General features: G+C 37.8%; 1 protein-coding gene across 1 annotated transcript in view; it reads right to left on the minus strand.

The window, feature by feature from the left end:
- The window catches only part of LOC115523127 (ubiquitin-conjugating enzyme E2 E2-like), a 377540-nt gene that overhangs the window by 76089 nt on the left and 285043 nt on the right, over positions 1–16408 (minus strand). Inside the window, 2 exon segments of the mRNA XM_030328825.1 lie at positions 13460–13548; positions 13551–13588. Coding sequence (XP_030184685.1) covers positions 13460–13548; positions 13551–13588 — 127 coding nt within the window.

Genomic DNA, 16408 nt, shown 5'->3' on the forward strand with positions numbered 1-16408 from the left:
TGAAAAGATACATGCACCCCTATGTTTACTGCAGCATACTTACAGTAGCCAAGATATGGAATCAGCCCAAGTGTGTGTGTATACAGAAGATTACACACACACACACACACATGCTGCGCGCGTGCCTAAGGGATATTATAGTAAAGTGAAATAAGACTGAGAAAGACAATTACTATATGATTTCACTTATATGTGAAATCTTAAAGACAAAACAAATGAATGAATGAACAAATAAAAACAGAAACGGACTCTTAACAGAGAAAAACCTGGCAGTTGTCAGAGGGAGGGAGGTGGGCAGATGGGCAAATAGGTGAAGGAGACTAAGAGGTAAAAACTTCCAGTTATAAAATGCAAGTGAGTGGGCTGAAAAGTACAGCATGAAGAATATATTGGGGTGCCTGGGTGACTCAGTCGGTTAGGCACCTGACTTCAGCTCAGGTCATGATCTCACAGTCTGTGAGTTCGAGCCCCACGTCGGGCTCTGTGCTGACAGCTCGGAGCCTGGAGCCTGCTTCAGATTGTGTGTGAGTGTCTCTTTCTCTCTAACTCTCCCATGCTCATCCTTTACCTCTCTCTGTCTCAAAAACAAATAAAACATTAAAAAAAGAATATAGTCAATAATACTGTAATATCTTTGTATGGTGACAGATGGTAGCTATACTTGTGAGCATTTTGTAACATATATAAATGTTGAATCACTATGTTGTACACCTAACATTAATACTATATTGTATATCAGATAAAATTCAATAAAAAAAATCAGTCTGTTTTTAAAAGAAAACCACTACAGAAGAGATCATGGGTTTTTTTTTAAGTTTATTAATTTTTGAGGGAGAGAGAGAGATTGTGTGCACGAGTTGAGGAGGGGCAGAGAGATCCCAAGCAGGCTCCACACTGTCAACTCAGAGCCCGAATCAGGGCTTGAACCCACAAAACCGTGAGATCATGACCTGAGCTAAACCAAGAGTCGGACACTTAACTGACTAGCCACCCAGGTGCCCCAAAGAATTCGTTTTAAGGAAAGAAAGGAAGGAAAAAATGTGGAAATAAAATAATGGCAAAAATGTGAAATAAACATATTGCTTTATGTATTATTTCCTTATTGTATAAACTATTGTTTTATATAATCTATAGGGTTAGAGATTAAATAAATTAGTGGGCATATATAGGGAGAATATAATATATATATCATACATATGTAATGTATAATTTTGCAAATGCCCAAAACAAAAACCTTATTTAACCTAATTATTCACAAAACAAAAGCAAAATGGATGTTTTCCATCAAGTACATAAAAGAAGGCAAGGGGTCATCTAAAGTATGGCTGTTGGCAATAAACTGGATTGTTGTGTTTTTAGCAAAGATCACTTCCAGTTTAGCTACTACAGATGTGAAGGGTCAGGGTAGCTGGAATGGATCAGGAGGCCAAATTTCTTTATTTACTTATTTATTTTTATTTATTTATTTAGAGAGAGAGACAATGAGAGGTGAGAGAGTGTGGGACAGAGGGACAGAGGGGCGAGGGGGAGAGAGAGAGAGAGAGAGGAGAGAGAGAGAGAGACAGAAAGAGAGAGAGATGAGAGAGAGAGAATCCCAAGCAGGCTCTGCACTATCAGCACAGAGCCAGATGTGGGGCTTAATCTCACGAGGAGGCCAGGAGTTCTCATCCTGGCCTTGGCACTTATTGGCTATGTGATCCTAATCACTTTACTTAAAGCTTCAGTTTTCTGGGGGCGCCTGGGTGGCTCAGTCGGTTAAGCGGCCGACTTCGGCTCAGGTCATGATCTTGAGGTCTGTGAGTTCGAGCCCTGCGTCGGGCTCTGTGCTGACAGTTCAGAGCCTGGAGCCTGTTTCGGATTCTGTGTCTCCCTCTCTGTGACCCTTCCCCGTTCATGCTCTGTCTCTCTCTGTCTCAAAATAACTAACGTTAAAAAAAAAAAGTTTCAGTTTCCTGCAATAATGAAACCTACCTATCAAAGTGAGAGGAGCAAGTATGATAGTGAATGTAAAATTACATAATGTTAGCATAAAATACTAGCCATTAAGAAATACAGTATGATATCTAGTACACAACGCTCCATAACCACCAAGATGTCAGTAGAATTTGAAGCTGAAAAAAGGCTCAAGGAGAGCTTGCAGAAGGTCATTTAGTCCATTCCCTTGCAGGAGTAATTATTTTGATTTATTTTAGTCCTTATTTAGGCACTTGTAGGAAGATTAATTTGTTTGACTGGTATAATTATTCATGCTGTTATGATTATTAACAGATGAGTCTTTTTAAATAAGAATATGATATTTTGTGAGGCATTACTGTATACTCTTGGCATGGAAAATAACCTCCAATCCTCAAATACTGAGAACATATGGAAAGAAAGAAAATGTGAGTTTTGTTGCTCTTTTCGATTATCAGTCTTTCCTTTGGGACACCCATTCTGGAAATTTTTAGTTTCAAAACTCAGTTTGGTTCAAAATTGCATATTTCTGTGGGTGAGGTCATTTATTCTAGGGTTTCAATCCTCAAACCTGTATCTCTAGCTCACATCCCTCACTTGAATTCCAGATCTGTAAAGCTGCCTAATGAACATTCCCAGCCAAATGTCCTATATGTTCCTCCTAGGAAACATGTCCCTACCTGGTACTCAGATTAGAAACTGGAGAGTCCTCACAGATGTCTCTAATTAGTTAAAAGCGGGTACCAATGTTACCGCTAAAACAGTGCTTCTCTAAACAAAAACCAGAATCAGATCTATAGATAAAGAAAACAAATTGATGGTTGGTAGAGAGAAGGGGTATAGGGGGTTGGCAAAATGGATGAAGGGGAGGTTAAAATACAGTCTTCTAGGGGTGTCTGGGTGACTCAGTAGGTTAGGCATCTAAGTGCTGATTTGGCTCAGGTCATGATCTCAGGCTTTGTGGGACTGAGCCCCGCGTTGGGTTCTGCACCGACTGTGTGGAGCCTGCCTGGAATTCTCTCTCCCTCTCTCTCTCTCTGCCTGTCTCCTGCTTGAGTGTTCTCTCTCTCTCTCTCTGTCTCTCTCTCTGTCTCTCAAAAATAAATATAAATAAACATTAAAAAAAGTACAGTCTTCCAGGTATGAAATGAGTAAGTCACAGGAATAAAAGATACAGCATGTAAAAGATGGAATGTAGTCAATGATACTGTAATAGTGGTATATGGTTGGCAGATGGTAGTTACACTTGTGAGCACAGCATAATGAAGCTGAATCACTACGCTGGACACCTGAAACTCATGTACCAGAGCGTATCAATTACACTCGAATAAGAAAATAAAAGAGAATACTGCCTTCTCAACCCACAGGTGATCTCCCTAGGGCGTCCAGAGGACATCTGACAATATCTGGAGACACTTCCGTCTGTCACAAATTGGGGGGCTCAGAGTGGGGGAGAAAGACTGCTACTGGCATTTAGTGAGAAGAGGCCAGACATGCTGCTATGGATCCTACAATGCAAATGATATCCCTCCGCGAGAATGAGTTATCTTGTCCAAGTATCAACCATGCTGAAGTAGAGAAATCTTGCTCTATCGTTTCTTGAATGTAAGCTCTTCAAGAAAGAGTCATTTCTGTATGTTCAGTATCTGGAACGGTGCATGGTACACGCGTATTACTGAAGAAAGTAATAAAAAAAAAAGAATTCACATACTATTCCCCTTGTGTTTATCCCCAAAGCTCCGCCTTCCTTGTTTTCCTAGCTGGACTACTGTATTAACCCCTGCTTGTTGTTCTCCTTGTCTACATGTTCCCCGGGGGCTGGTCTTATTGATCTTTATGTATCAAGGCCCAGAAAGCAGTAAGGGCTCAATAAATCTTTGCTTTATTAGCCTTAGCACAGACATTTTAAATAGAAACTAATAAGAACTTATAAGAATTTTTGGCAGGTTTCTGCTAACATACTAATACCCATAAGAAAAATGTATCTGATTGCTTAGAATAGTTATACCTGTATGAAGTAGTGTAGCTATCTGATATTAGGTCTATTCTATTCATAATCTTTAATTTTTGCGTGACTCTGTTTCTCCTTATTTTCTATAGAGGCAGACTGCAAAATACTTGTAAGGGCCAAATGGTCACATCTTTCCCCTAACTCAGTGACAAGCCACGATTACATACTGTGATCTTGGTCGGCTAGGAACTGAGAACATTCCTTTCTCCCTAATTTTCCTTGGACCTGCTTAAGCAAATCTCTAAGAGGCTGCTATCTTAATAAGAGATCCAGATTCAAGTCTAAGGGGAAAAATCAAGGAAACTTGATCATTTGCTAAAAAAGAGTTGATATTTGGCTGGTAGTCTTAAAAATTAACTCAGACCTCCCCATTCTATCCAAACATGAACAAAACAGCATTACATATATAGCCATCCAAACAAGTAATACCTTTAAATAAGGTAAAGAACAATCACAATTTTTTCTTACGTGTAGCATACCATTTTCCCCACCTCATTTCTCAAGTGGATGACAGAAAATAATTTGTTTTAAAATTTACAGACACTTCATCAACACACGCTGTCTGTTCTAGGTCTTGATCTGTCTCATCAGGGAGTCTTTTCTACAAGGTTAAGAAAATTGCAAATTTGAACTTTCTTCGGGCTTAGTTGTGAAGAAATTTCCCTCTTCACCAGACTATTCCTTCAACACTGCCTTGTTATCTCTGAACTTTCTGAGACTCACAGTGTTTCTCTCAGAGTCCCCAGTGTTAACCTTGTTTTCTGGGACTAGTGGATCCCTGCACTTTGATGTTGGGATCCTGAAGATTTCATTTTGAAGCCACCCCACCCTTTTCTCTTCAGAAAACCCTCTCGAGGGGAGAGTGTCACTTGTCTAAATTTGGGAACCTTTCTTTGGAAAAACCACCTCTCTCTGGTGAGTTGCCATCTTCCCGTGGCTGTGACAGCAAGAGGGTTCCTCATTTTCCAAACATCCAGTTTCCTTTGTTCATTGAACCTCCTTCTTCACAAGAACATCCCTTGTGAAGGAATTTAGGTCTGCCCATTCCTTCCAGTTATGGTGACGGTAATATCAACAAACACCCACTCCCATGTGGAGTGAGGTCAGAGAGAATGGAACTTCAGACTACGAAGGAACATAGTAAAATACTTGTTTGAGACGCCTACCTCTACGGCAAGACTCTCAAAGGGTGTGTGAGTAGATATGAGAGAGGCTGAATACACACCAACATCTGAGCTTGGGCAAAGGTGTAGGTGGCTGAGTGGATCCAACCCAAATAGATTAAGATGTCTTGGGCAATAAGCATTTCAAGATAGACAGTGATAAATTAAAGGTATTTCTCCAAAATCTGGGACTACATCACGTTCTATAAAACTAGAAAGAGGGGAATCCTCACAAAATAGGACGAAATTGACCTTCCTGTCAGCCAAATGGCTGATTCCCTTTCAGCTTATCGGCAAATTTAATTTCGTTTAGAACAAATAAAGTTGGTGAAAACAAACAAACAAACAAAATCCAATCCTTCTTAGTAATTCTTAAATTGGTGGTAGGACACACAAATGGATACAATGCATACTGTTTTAAAAGTAGGAAGACAATGACCACTGTTTGGATCAATTTTTACTCATCATATGCATCCTGAAATTTCACACACCACATTAATATATACCATGGCATTTTTAAATGGTTTATTATAAAGGAGAATGGACTAAAAAAGAAAACTTATGAAATACAAGTAATGCTGTAGCCCAGTCATGACACTGAGGATACAAGGCTACTTTGACAGTAATTAACTATGAAAAGGACCTGTGAAATGGGAAGTAACTTCTCTTAGCTTAGGGTTAACAAAATCCAGAAGTCAGTTATTTGTGGTTCAACATGGAATTAATACCTCAGTGTCTTTGAAGTAGGAAGACACTGGAGAAAAGCCCCAGGTGCCTTTTGGAAAAAAAGATCCTTGCCCAAACTGAAAGCACTTGAAATCTCTTCCTAACATTCTTTTCTCCTTGTATCATCAATTTCATCTGCTTTCCCCCCAAAACTGCTTTAGAGAATGATCTAATTAACTTATACCAGAGTGTAAAATATAAGTGTTCCTTCTCCCAGGAACCTGAGCAATTCAAATCTTCTCTACTGTTGAGGAATGAAAGGATCAGTTTAGAACTGGGTTTGGAGTCCAGTTTAGCTGCTTACTTTCCATGTGACCTCTGGGCCACTTAACCTCAGTGAGCCTCAGTTTTCTAGTCTATAAGCAGGGGTGATGGTAGTAATGAATACAGCCTTTAGGGCACAGTTCTTTGGATTAAATTAATTCAACATTTTTTTACCGAATGCCTATCGAATCTCCAGGCATTGTTACAGCTGCCGGAATATAGGAGTGACATCGAAACAGACAAAGTCCTTGTGCTCAAGAAACTTACATGCTAAATGAAGAAAGGTAGACATAAACTCACAGACAAAGAAATGTATCACGCCAGGAGGGAGAAGTGCTATGGAGAAAAATCAAGTATGGTGGTTGCGGTGGGAAAGCTCATGGGGAGCAGATGTCAAGCAAGAGCTTCTCTGAAAAGGTAACATTTGAGCAGACACCTGAAGGGAAAAATGGAGTGAGCCACACGAATTTTAGGCAGAGGAAAACAACGTAGGCAGAAGGAAGAGCAAATGTCAAGGTTCTGTGAAAGCAGTATACTTACAGTACCTGAGTCAAGAGTGATTTTGATTTTTGAAATATGTGTATTCATTTTTGAAAGCGAGAGCGAGCCAGTGAGGGAGGGGCAAAGAGAGTGGGAGACTGAGGATCTAAAGCAGGCTCCGTGTTGACACCAGAGAGCCTGATGTGGGGCTTGAACTCATGAACCACGAGATCATGACCTGAGCCAAAGTCGGACACTTAACCTACAGGGCCACCCAGGTGCCCTGAGCGACAGCGATTTTGAAAAGTATATTGCGATTTTACAAGGTTTTGTGTGCTTTTACTCAGTGAGTTGGGAATCACTGAGAAGCTTTAGGCAAAGAACTGATATATCTGACGTATTCTAAAAGGACCATTTGGTATAGGGGTGCACACAGCAGAAAGGATAACAGAAGCAGGGATACAAGACAGGAGACTTCCACAATAATCTGGGGAAGGGGAGCAGCTGATGGTAGTTTGGGCCACAGTGTTTGTTACTAGGGAAGGTGATGAGAAATGGTTAGAGTCTGGATTTATTTTGAATATTTATCTAAGCCAGTGAGACTGGGCCTGGCTAGGGTGTTTGAGAGTAGTTAAAAAGGACTGCAAAGTTTTTACCTTTAGCCACTAGAAAAATGGAATTCTCTTTACTTGAGATGGGGAAGACGGGAGGAGCCGGTTTGGCAGGAGTGGGATGGGGCTGTGCAATCAATGGTTTGCTTTTGGACCTGTTAGGTTTGAGATGACTGTTGATGTTAAACTGGAGATGCCAAAAAGGCAATTCAATACATATGAAAGCACTTAATTCACAGACAGGCTTTGTATAAATGTATGAACTCAGGTTAAACAAGTTAATTCATGTTACTCCACAACTTGTGTATTCTATCCCCAAGGCCAGAGCAAATGAGTGGGAAACTGCATTTTCGTATGTAAACCATGGCTCCTTCTCAAAACCTGACACACCATCAACTTCTTCGAGCAACAGCAAAAACAGAAACAACAATAAAACAAGTAAATAATAATAACCTAATTCAAATAAAAAGCAAAACTCGTTGAACTTGTTTTAGGTATAGATCTCACTCTGGCTTTCAAATGCTGAATATCATTGTTCCTTACTATAACTAATTAGCTACTTTATTCATGACTAGCCTTGTCCTGTCAGTTTAAGGTTAAACTCTAATGAGGATAATAAAATACAGATTTTGAAAACATGATGGACCTGAATTATCTATTTCATTGCCTGAAAGCAGTTAAGACTCTTATTTGATGACGTTTCATTAGTAAGCAATGTTATAGTTAGATTTAAAAAAAACCCATAAAACATAAAATATGCTCTGAAACAATGGCTAAGATTATTTTTAAATATATTGATAAAATGTTATGAAAAAAATTAAAAAGCTTTTAGGTATTATTAATATTAAAGAGCTTTCTTTTACTCACACAAATACTTTTATGCATGCACTCCGTTTTTAAAACATTTTAGGCACAGATTTTATCATTCCTTTTTGGAAAATACCTACCGGCAGATACCGTCTTGCCATTACCAAAGAAAACAGTGTTTTCCAGTAAAAGATATGAACACTGACAGCATGTTTGACTTGTGCACAGGCTGCCTGAGACACTAAACTAACAAACATACTTCATTCTACCTACCTACCTACTCTTAAATCTGTTTTAAAATGCCCACTTACTTTTATAAGAATATGCAGATCCACAGGGAGACAGAAAAAAAATCAAACCTGAAAGGGCTACCTCTACGCATTTCTGCTGTAAAAACAAAGATCTGACCTGTTACCTAACATGACTAAGTTGGCATGTATTGTCATCAGAATCTCTGAGACACAATATGTCGCACACGGGGTGTCACAATATTTGCAAAGTGTTTTCAGTAGAAAAAGAGAATACAGAAATAAAACAATATAGAAATAAAACATACCCTATTATTTTGCTTCTGAATTTCTCAAGTATGCTTGTTAATTTTATTTGGTGTATAACTTCCAGGGAAAGATTTTCATATTATTCACAAAAAGAGAAAGAGCTGGACAACAGTATATGTGAAAACTTCCACATCTCCTAACTTTTCCTCTATTGGTCTGGCAAAGATTTAAAAAGACTAAGAATCCTCAGAGCTGAGCAGACTGAAGGGAAGAACTGTACTCTTCACTATGTTGATGGCCATGATGTAAACTGATACGATTTTTCTGGAGGGCAATTTGTCAGCCCTTAACAAAATTTTACAGATATAAACCTATCTACTCAGAAGTTCCATGTCAACCCATTTAGCCTCAGGAAATAATTATACAAGTATAGGAAATATGTAATTGTAAGGATATTCATCACATCAATGATTATAACAGAAATACTGGCAACAGCTTAAATGTCCAACAACAGGAAACTAAATTTGGTGTATATATACAATGGAATACCCTGTAGCCTCAATAATTCTAATGCAACTACATATTTATTGAGCAATATTAAGTGTTTGGTGAAAACAGAATATCAGGCAAAAAGTAATTCTAAAAGCAGGAGCAATAGGGCCCAATATTTATTTATATATTTGTGAGTATGCATACAACATATTTATATGCAGAGAACAAAAGTCTCAAAGGAGATATACAAAATGGCATGAATAATTAATTTTTGGGTTAGGATTATAGGTAATTAAAATTTTTTCCTTTTGCTTATTTTCAATTACTTTTTATTCTATAACAAATATGTAGACTTTGTAGAGTAAAGAACATTAAATATTTACACACTGGACTTATAAAAAAGTGTAGGTTTTGAGCACAGGAGTAATTATCTATAATATGAATAGGAAAATGTAATCCCCAATAAGATAAAAAGCAATTTCTAGTTTACAAATAAATAGATACCTGAATTATAACACTGAAATATATGTCTATACTGAAAAAAATACAGTATTAAAAAGCTTTGGGATATACCAGAAATTTATTATGCTTTTCTTTTGGCCATATTATTCTTAGATAGTTTCATTAAATGGATATTTTCCCATAGAAATAATATTATCATTGATGGCTAAATATTCAACTGAAGAACTTGGCATCAGATACCACAGATACAATTAACAAGGTTGTACAAACAAGAATGCTGTAGGTTTAGTAAGACAGCATAAACATATTGATTATACAAAATTAATGCAGTGAGAATCATACTCGGATGCAGCATTTCCAAATGTAACTAGTACTTGACCTATTTAAAACCAGCATACTAAATTTAATGGACATTAAATACTCAATTAAAAATTGTTTTGCTTGCCTTATTAAAATTTAGATGGATTTTGGAAGAAATGATTGGAATGGCTTGTCTGATTTTGAAAAATCAGCTAGTGGAGTGTGGGATTTTCAAACTAAAGAAGTCCTACTCCCAAAAGTTCCTATGGCTTGAAGAGGCATCCAAATCACTCCACTGACATTTACATGATGTATTTGAGCACTGTAGTATTTATTTTTTCCCACATTTTAAGTGGTAGAGGTTTATTTATTGATATTTTTAAACTGAAAAACATGGCTAAATGGCTTATCATGTCAAAGTATTTATTTTGAGCATGAGGGCATTTAAAGTCCTCACTTAGGATTCCAAGTGTAAGATTTTGGGGAAAAGTCATCTCATGGATCCCATTACGCTATATTCTGATTTTATGGTATGGATATCTGATAACCATCAGGCAGCCAGTCAGATTTATTTGTGAACCTCTGGCCTCACTAACACTTCTCTCTGACACCTACTACTATCTGGGTTCATTCTTCAGAGTATTGGGAAATGGCTCATTAATCAAACTATGTGGCTAAGGCTGATGAAAAAAGAACAAAGGGTGACGGCAACAGAGGAAAAGCACCAAGACAATGCCAAATGCAGACTACTTAGAATAACAGGAGACTAGAAAGGCATGGACATGGTACCTCAAAACTATTAATAATAAAAGTGTTTGTTTTAGCTAACAGCTTTCAAGACACCCACAACCCCCTCCCCCCCCGAAGAGCGTATCTGTCTACAAAATCTGGTTTCTAAAACTGATAAATTAGGGGATGATAATTTGCTCTGAAAAACTTCCCACGGGTGCACATTTAAGTGTGCATTTAAATTGGGATTTGAGTTACCAAAGTTTGATTTTTCCTTTGTCCTAAGAGATTGTTTAATCAAATTCATTCAGTGGTGGAGCTTAATTTTTTTCTGGTAATATTCTGATAGGTAATAATTCAGCTTTTTAAAAAACAGAAATATTAGCAAATAGTTACTCCCAGCAAAGGGAAGCCCACTGTCTCAGAAGTCGAGCTATTCAAAAGCAGACTGTACAGCTGTGGATCAGATATTCCCCATAAGAATTAACATCTACTTCCCTGTGACACCCTCCTGTTTCTATTTTTGTCCCATCCAGCCATCCAGAGTAAGGTCTAAACCCTAACCCACACCACAGTTCCTGAAACATTTGAGGACAGATACTACATTCCTCCTAGTCCTATTTTTACTGGTGAACATCTCCAGGTTAACAGCGGAAAGTACACCGTCTGTAAAGTCAGATTTCAGTAAATTCTTGGTTGTCTACCAGAAACCTCTCTAAGCCTCACCTAAGTTTCCTCATCTGTGAAAGGGAACATCTAACCCTTTGTGGGGTGTTTTAGAAAAGAAAGGAGTTGGCACGGCTGATGTCCACTGTAGTGTTTTACCCAACGAAGCAGCTCAGGAATGTGGATGACTCTTTCCCCAGCTTAATCTTGTTTACTCTTCTTAAAATGAAGAGTTTAGAAGTGAATGAAGCCCTCCAGATACAGTGGAACTGGTGCGGAGTTCTGGGGATCATAGTCCCGAAAATGTCACCGTAAGGCTTCAGGAACCTTAAGTTCCCAAAGAATTTTAATCAGCTAAAAGCCCACAAGTTTTATTTACATGAACATGAAGTAGGTCTCTCTTTCCTGTCTTGTATCATGATTTCCTTCTAATTCTCACTGAAATACTACACATTTAGTCATGTTAAATTCCATCCTGTTAGTTTCAGGCCATTCTTGCAGTCCATCCAAGCCTTTTTGGAAACAATTATTTTGAATTTTTTTTTCAACGTTTATTTATTTTTGGGACAGAGAGAGACAGAGCATGAACGGGGAAGGGGCAGAGAGAGAGGGAGACACAGAATCGGAAACAGGCTCCAGGCTCCGAGCCATCAGCCCAGAGCCTGACGCGGGGCTGGAACTCACGGACCGCGAGATCGTGACATGGCTGAAGTCGGATGCTTAACCGACTGCGCCACCCAGGCGCCCCTGGAAACAATTACTTTATCTAACTTATCAGTTCCCTCTTCTAGCTTAAATCTACACGTTTCTGTCATGCCGAACGTGGATAAGCCCACAGATTTTCTGAGATGCGTATTTCGGATGTAGAGAACAGCCTGCACCAGACTCACAAGCTGCACAACTCCCTGATCTGAACTTTTCCTCCTCTTCCCTGCTCTGTCCTTCCTCTACTGAACAGGCTGTCCGAGAAAGGTCCTCGCATCACTGGCAGTGCAGGAACTACTCCAGGTGATTTATGGGCTCGGTCCCAGTAGAATGAAAGACATAAGGTTCCCTTCCAGTAAAAGGAGAAAGTAAATATTAGACACACTACTGCTTCATCGCTGAAAACCAACCTAATGCAGGAATGGGTGGTCACCGGTGCCACCAGCTCTGTCAGCTTGGATAAAATGTATTGTGTGATGTAGAAAAGAACATGGGCTTTGGACTCCAACTTCCTGGGTTCAAATACGGACACCACTATTTGCATGCTGTGTAATACTGGGACAGTTACTTAGTTTCTCTGTGCCTTGGTTTCTTCTTTAGTAAAATTATACTTGTTACTTTTGCTTTGATATCCAAGCATCAGTGGAAAGGAAGGAAAGAAGAGAGAGAAAAAGGGAGTAAAGGTAAGAGGGGGAGAGGAATTACAGAAATTCATGGTAAAGGCAGTTTTATTTTCACTTTTTAGAAGTGTGCACTCCAACATACATCTCAAGTAAGTTTTATTTCCCTCTGCAATGAGGGGTTAAGTCAGGTCAAATAAGGATTCTTTTTTGGTGGCCAATGCACAGAGTCAGTATTTTTAGGGTCTTTTCCTTTTCAAAGTGGAGAATGAATTAAAACCCATCAAATCATCAAATGACTGACTTACAGACAGTAGAAAGGAATGTGAAGAATTCTTAAAGTGTATAGTTTTGTCTTAAATAAGTGTAAATTTCCTATGGTCATTAATTAGTCATTTACATTAACCAACTATTACAAATACTTCTTTACTGAATTCTCTTGGCATCATTTTTCAGCCTTTGTGGGTCACACTTTCCATTCTAGCACATGTGTGGCTCATGTGAGCAGCTGAACTTTCAAAACTCCAAACTCCATAGCTGGAGTACCCTAAGTACCCTAAGACTTGAGTAGTGGGACTCCCTCTGCATTTAGTCTGGCTCCTGGGCTCGGTTCTGGCTCCAGCTTCGGGCTGTGTCTGGTTTTCTGGGTTCCAAGGCTGGCAAAGGCCCAATCTCACTCACCTAGTTCCACCCATTACATGCTGTTTTATGTTACATTACAACATAAACCACAGAAAGGAGACGCTGAGAAAGGATGAGAAAAATCAATGAAATATGAGTGAGGGGCTGGGGTAGGGATATAGCCTTTAATTTTTCACATTTTGTTTCCTTTTAAATACAATTAGCCCTGGAAATCTGTCTGTGTTAACAGAATAGACATGCATTCCTAGATATGTATATTTAAGAATATGTATATGTGTATACATATACAACAGTACATATTGCTAAAAATGGATGAATACTTCATACTGACCTTAGGGGGTTTAAACGGATAGTCTGGTGAAAAGGTAATGTCAAGAAAGAACACCCCTCCTTCATAGACAGATCCTGGGGGTCCCATATAGTTGACCTCCATTCATAAATGTTGTCTCCTTGGTCCAGACTGAAATAAGACTACAAATGAAATGTGCTTAGAGGATTATGTAAACCCTGAAATTAAAAAAAATTTCTATTTTGGTAACAATAAATTGAGCAATTGCAATAAAACACACAAGTAGGATAATTCTATATGATGGTTCACTTGTCAGTATCATCAATATTCTATAAAGAAAAGATGTTGGTATTACTTAATAAAACAGATCAGGAAGATTCTGTTTTGCCATCCACAATCCTGTACCTATTGAACAAAAGATTCCTGGGACCAAAGACCAGAGGTAGAAGCACAAATATTTAATAAAGCATGACATTATTTGTGAGGTCTTAAAAAAGATGATTTGGTCATAGAGTGAAAGAGACAAATTTTTGAAGACAGAAGGGCCACTAGAGAAAATAAAGTCTAATAAAAAATAATCTAATCCGTCTGTTAACAACTGAGAATACAAATGAGGTTCATAGAGATCAGTAAATGTTCATCATCCATAAAATTCAGCTCAAGTATCATATCCCACATGAATCTTCCTCTTTTCTCTTTTCCCGCCAAAGAATCTCTGCTCCCTTGGCCCTCATGTATCATGAATAGTGTGGCCTGTAGAAAACAAGATGTATTTCATTTTATAACAATGTTTTCAATTAAAAAATGTTTTGAAGTAAGTTCTAGGCCCAACGTGGGGCTTGAACTCACAACCCCGAGATCCAGAGTTGCATGCCCTACCAACTGAGCCAGACAGGCACCCCCATAAACTGTATTTTTAAAGTGTTTACTTTTTCTGCCACTCCCTAGAAGTTCCTTGCGGAATAGATTTTTGCCCCGTCTTAAGGCCTAGTAAGTACATTTTGTTTGATGATGATGCATTAATAGGAAAGCAAGTGAAGCCACATGGCGACTAGTGGTAAACATCTGTCTCTGACTCTCAGAGAAACTCACTGAGGAAACTAATGCCCACATGAGTCACATGAATTGCAATCTCTCAGGTGAACAAAAGGACAAAATGAGATTATAATTCAGCTTTTCAGTGTTCTTTTTGCTACATCAAGCTAATACCTACATCTAATAGCCACAAATTCCCCTCATGTCCAGTAGCAAACCCTTTGGGGAGGATTTTATTGTCAACAAAGATTTAGTTACTACTCTTTCTTATTTTGAAATTAGTTTAGATCTACAAAAACTTCATTGTTGAGCAGTGTAGCACAAAAGCATGCATCTTAATTAAGTTGGGATATGCACTGGAAATGCAAGGATAGTTTAATAATAGAAAATCATTAATGTAATTTACCTAAGATATTAAAGTTGGAAAAAAAAGGGATAATCTCAATGGGTGCAGGAAAAGCACTCAATAGGCTTTAATAATAGCCATTTATGACAAAGAAACTTTTTAGCAAAAGTGGAATAGACAGAAACTTCTTTAACCTGATAAAGAATATCTACCAAAAACTCACAGCAACTAACATATTCAGTGGCAAAATACCAAAAGTATACCCTTTAAAAATTGAGGAACAAGATAAGGTCACCCACTACATACTTCTAATCAATACTGTATTAGAGATCATATCCATCAAGGTATGGAAGACACAGGGAAGGAAAAAACAAAAGGTATGGATTGAGATGGAAAAAGTAAAACTGTGAGCATCTGCAGTATTTATGTACACAAAAAAATCTATATACAATTTATTAAACTTAATAAAAGAGTTTATAAAGTGGCTAGATATAAGATCAATATGAAAAGCCAACTGAATTTCAACACACTAACAACATTAGAAAATATATTTTAAAATATCTTGTAATAGTATTAGAAACACACACACAAAAAACCTATGAATAAGTTTCATAAAAATATGTAAGATTTTTTTGAAGAGAATTAAATAAATGGAGAGTTTATGAGTGGGGAGATCCAGCATCCTACAGATGTCAATTTTCCCCATATTGATCCAATGAAATTCCAATCAAAAGTGTAACAGTTATTTAAAAAATGAAACTTGATGGGGAGGCTCGGATGGTTAAGCATCCAACTCCTGATTTTGGATGAGGTAATGATCTCATGGTTTGTGGGATTGAGCCCTGCATTGGGTTCTGAACTGATAATGAGGAGCCTGCTTGGGGTTCCCTCTCTCTCTCTCTCTCTCTCTCTCAAAATAAATAAAAATAAACTTACGAAAAAAATAAACTTGACAACTTAGTTCTAAGATGTGTTTGGAAGCTCAGAAAATCATCAAACTTTTCTGCACACTTACAGGAATCTGATATATGTCAGAAGTGATGGGGCTAAGCAAACAGTTTTTGTATATGACAAATAGAAAAACTGGATTTCTACTTCAATAAATATACAAACCCTGTTGTAGATGGATTAAGCACTTCAATGCAAAAGTCAGAAGTTTAAGAGGTTGCCTAAAGAGAAAGGCAAGCCACAAACTAAGAAAAGACAGTTGGATCATAAAAACTGATCAAATTCTAGTGTCCAGTATACAGATTCCTGTGAATCAAAAAGAAAAAGACTAGCAATAACTTAGAAAAGACATAAATAGGCATTTCCAAAAAAGAGGAAACATGAATGGCCATAATCATATGAAACATATTCAATTTCATTAAATTATGGAAATGAAAACTTCAAATTACAGTTCAATATTATTTTACACTATATACAGGCAAAAAAAAAGCGTGACAAAATCAACTGTTGATGAGGATGTGGAAAAACAAGAACTTCTATACATTGCTGAAGAGTGTTCAATCACTTTGGATAAGAACGTGGACTTTAGGTTGAATCTATATACTGTGTTACAACATTTCAATTGCATTCCTAGGTACATACCACAGAGAAATTTTTACACA

This window comes from Lynx canadensis, chromosome C2 (genome assembly GCF_007474595.2).
Source record: "Lynx canadensis isolate LIC74 chromosome C2, mLynCan4.pri.v2, whole genome shotgun sequence".
Lineage (NCBI taxonomy): Eukaryota > Metazoa > Chordata > Mammalia > Carnivora > Felidae > Lynx > Lynx canadensis.